Genomic DNA, 3,598 nt, shown 5'->3' on the forward strand with positions numbered 1-3,598 from the left:
CCATTACAGATTGTCGCTGGAATACCAACGATGCCAGTGGACGATGATGATGACGGTGGCAAAGAGAAGATTGAGTTGGTTTTTCCCCTTTTGACTCGCAAGCTTTATCTTTGCGGTACACGCACAACGAAGATGACGAAGATGAGAAACACGGAGTGGCTCCCGGGCGCTGCAGAGAGGCGGCGGCCCACCCTTCAGTCGATGAACTGAGCTCCGCCGTGGGGCACCATCTCCGTCACGGCCCACGCCACCACGTTCCCCCTGGGCCCGCAGCCATGGCCGTCCCGCGACGCCACGCTCGCCAGCTCCCCCTCGGACAGCACCCTGTCCCACACGTTGACGCCCGTCATCTTCCCGGCGAACGCCAGCCGGGGGTCGAACCCGTCCTCGAAGCCCGACATCCCGCTCCCGTTGCCAATACCTCCTCCTCCTCCTCCTGCTCCTCCTCCAGCTCCTCCCGAGCCGCCCGGAGACCCGGGGCAGCAGCCGTTCCGCTCCTGGCCCAGCTGGAGGGAGCCGCCGGCGGGCAGGACCCGGCCCTCGGCCACGCCGGGGGCGGAGGCCACCTTCCTCCCGTCGGCCCAGAGGGAGGCGTGTCCCTGCTGGGAGCTCCAGACCCCGCACAGGTGGAGCCACTCGGAGGGCCCGCCCGCCTTGAGCACGCCCCGGCCCTCCACCAGGTGGGCCTCGCCGCCGACGGTGAAGAGGGCGGAGCTGCCGCTGAAGAGCAGCTGGATCTCGTAGGGGTTGCGGCGCGTCCCGTAGGAGAGCAGCACGGTGCGGTTGGGGGCGGCGTCGGCGGCGGCGGTGGGCTTCACCCACAGGCAGGCGGTGAAGGCGGAGAGCGAGAGGGGCACACCGGGGAGCACCGCCGCGTAGATGCGGCGCGAGCGCATGGGGAAGAGCAGCGACGACTCGCAACCTGCACACACACACACACACACACACACACACACACACACACACACACACACACACACACACACACACACACACACACACACACACACACACACACACACACACACATGCACACGCTTTAGCTAGCTGCCGGTTGTTGTCGTCTGGCAGACTGTAGAAAAGTGGAAAGTTGGAGAGTGAGAATACGATGGAGAGAGTGGAACGGTGGTTGTGTGTTGAAGTAAGGAGAAACAGACGAGGTAGTCATTGTTTGTTTGGTTGTTTGAAATATCGTCCGTCTTCTTTTCTGTGTTCCAAACTAAACCACACTGATTTGTTTCCCCCAGATGATCCACTGAGCTTAGACAGGGACTCTGTACGGGGCTGCTCTTTTGTATCCTGAATGCCCCTCTCCCCTGTTTTCTGACCGTTGTTATCCCCAGATACTGTAATTTAGTGTATCCAATATTTGGAGTGTGTGTAGCGAGCCAAGCTCCCCTGGGGTCTCTGCAGTCATCAAACCAATTTCCATCCCATTATTTTCATCCTCGCATGGACGTCAGCACTAGATAAGAGTCCCTCTGAAATCTGGTTCAGATCAGTGTTACATCCAGGGTCACCACCAAGGTCAATGAGTTCATGCTCAAACTTTAGATTGACCCGCCAGACTTGCTGTCCAGAGGTTTTCTATTTATTTCATAATTTCTGTGCCTGTTCAATTTCAGATAATTGCATTGATAGTTTAACAGCATTAAGATAATCTACGAGTTTTAAATTGTTTTCTTACCCGTAGAGTTTGCCGTAGAGAAAAAACGGTACAAAAGACGACCATCGACCCTAAATCACGTCGTCGCCAGAAAGATCCCTGCTCCACATGGGCTGAAGATGTAATAGAAGATGATGATGATGATGATGATTGGTTAACCCCCCGGTTTGTACTGGAAGCCTCCCAGTCACCCAGTTCAACTGGTTTCCCCTCGCGAGGGACGAGTGACTCAGCTTCATCGTCACCAACGTCATCATCCTCATTATTGACCCTGACATGTTTTCTAACACGCTGCGTCACTCAGGGACCTTCTATTAACCATGCGTATCATTTCAGGGTTTGCCGAACCCTAACTTATGCGTGGACCTAAACCCGAGGGTAACGAGACAGTAGCGTGTGGCTGTCTCAAGCTGTTATCATACGCAGTACATCAAGTTGTAATTTATGTTTCGAAGGGTTTCGAACAGTTAAACACTGTTTAATGTGTATTGTGTATTGTGAATTAGCATTTGTATTTGATGATGTACCTCGATGACGTACCTCAACGTTTTGTGTGAGAGAGAAAGAGAGACGGAGTGAGAGACAGAGAGAGAAGAGAGAGAAAGGGAGAGAGACAGAGAGCACTCTGTGTGAGGGCCTTGGAACGGAATAAGCTTCCTTTGAGATAATGTAATATTGAGTTGGGTGCTTGGGGCCAAAACAACACTGTGGGAGATATGCATTGTGTGTGTGTGTGTGTGTGTGTGTGTGTGTGTGTGTGTGTGTGTGTGTGTGTGTGTGTGTGTGTGTGTGTGTGTGTGTGTGTGTGTGTGTGTGTGTGTGTGTGTGTGTGTGTGTGTGTGTGTGTGTGTGTGTGTGTGTGTGTATTGCTCTAGTTTCAAGCTCTTCCAACCTAATACAACCTTTCTCCAGACATTCTATGATTGAGGAACACTATTGATCTACTTAAGACCAGGGAGCAAAATACTGATTCATATTTGTTTCTTATATAAAACATGAAATATTACAGAGCAGGAAAACTGTGGGAGTGTGCTTGTGTAGAAAGAGTGAAAAACAGCTCCCATCTGTTTCTGCTTTCCAGGGTGCTTCATGTGGTTACCGTGCCAACCTGCAAATGATTATACAGCCCCTCGTATGTAGGTCAAAAATTTACATTTTGAACACAATGTGTGTGTGTTAGTGAACTAACTTGTGTGTGTTTCATGATTGCGTCCCTCTTCGCGTACTCCACTTCATGTCTTGTGATTGTGTACTCCACTGTTTGTCTTGTGTGTGTGTGTGTCGTTGTGTGTGTGTGTGTGTGTGTGTGTGTGGTTGATGTATCGGCATTGAGAAGTTTGTGTCTGATCCATTGCACGATTGAGAGTCAGGGCCAATCGAAATTGGGCAGATGCCTCCATCGGAGCTCGATCTGATTGGACGTAGTTCCCATAACCCGCACTCTTGTTTGCCTCCGCTGACCTCATCGCTCATCGCCACAATTTCCTACTGACTGATCGTTGGCACCTCGCCAGACCAACAAATTCCCGCAGGGCCGATGACATGCTGTAGTATGTACTGCTCTGATGTGGTTGGCCCGTCGTCACAGTTAATTCAGCAGGACCATGTGATCCAATTAGCAGTTCTACAGTACGGTGGGTGAGTCAAACACACGGGTGTCTGACTCACAGCCAAACGGTCCTTGGCTATATGCCCATCAGGGAATGTCATCATTCCCTGAATTGGCCACCAATTATTAATCTCAAGCTATCTGTAGTATTGTATGTTTGTATTGTCATTATTATCCTATTCATCCTGTATGTCTATGGGTCAGGGCTGTACAACTCAAGACCCTTTTTAACTTTTTTTACCTGACTATTTAGGTAGTTGAACGTGAACTTTCCTCGGTCTGGACGAGTTGGTCTCAACAGAGTCCAGCTGCCTTGAAAAATA

General features: G+C 51.1%; 2 protein-coding genes across 2 annotated transcripts in view; one reads left to right on the top strand and one right to left on the bottom strand.

Moving 5' to 3' along the window:
* Positions 1-3,598, top strand: part of veph1 (ventricular zone expressed PH domain-containing 1) — a 60,398-nt gene that overhangs the window by 15,419 nt on the left and 41,381 nt on the right.
* Positions 195-3,592, bottom strand: LOC132474688 (pentraxin-related protein PTX3-like). Its single transcript, XM_060075519.1, has one exon. It carries the CDS (start codon positions 894-896, stop codon positions 195-197), a length of 702 nt encoding a protein of 233 aa, XP_059931502.1. The 5' UTR covers positions 897-3,592.

The sequence above is a fragment of the Gadus macrocephalus genome, chromosome 16 (assembly GCF_031168955.1).
Source record: "Gadus macrocephalus chromosome 16, ASM3116895v1".
In the NCBI taxonomy this organism is placed as follows: domain Eukaryota; kingdom Metazoa; phylum Chordata; class Actinopteri; order Gadiformes; family Gadidae; genus Gadus; species Gadus macrocephalus.

Excerpts from the sequence above, each read along its gene's own strand:
- LOC132474688 (XM_060075519.1), bottom strand. The coding sequence starts at position 896 with ATGCGCTCGCGCCGCATCTACGCGGCGGTGCTCCCCGGTGTGCCCCTC.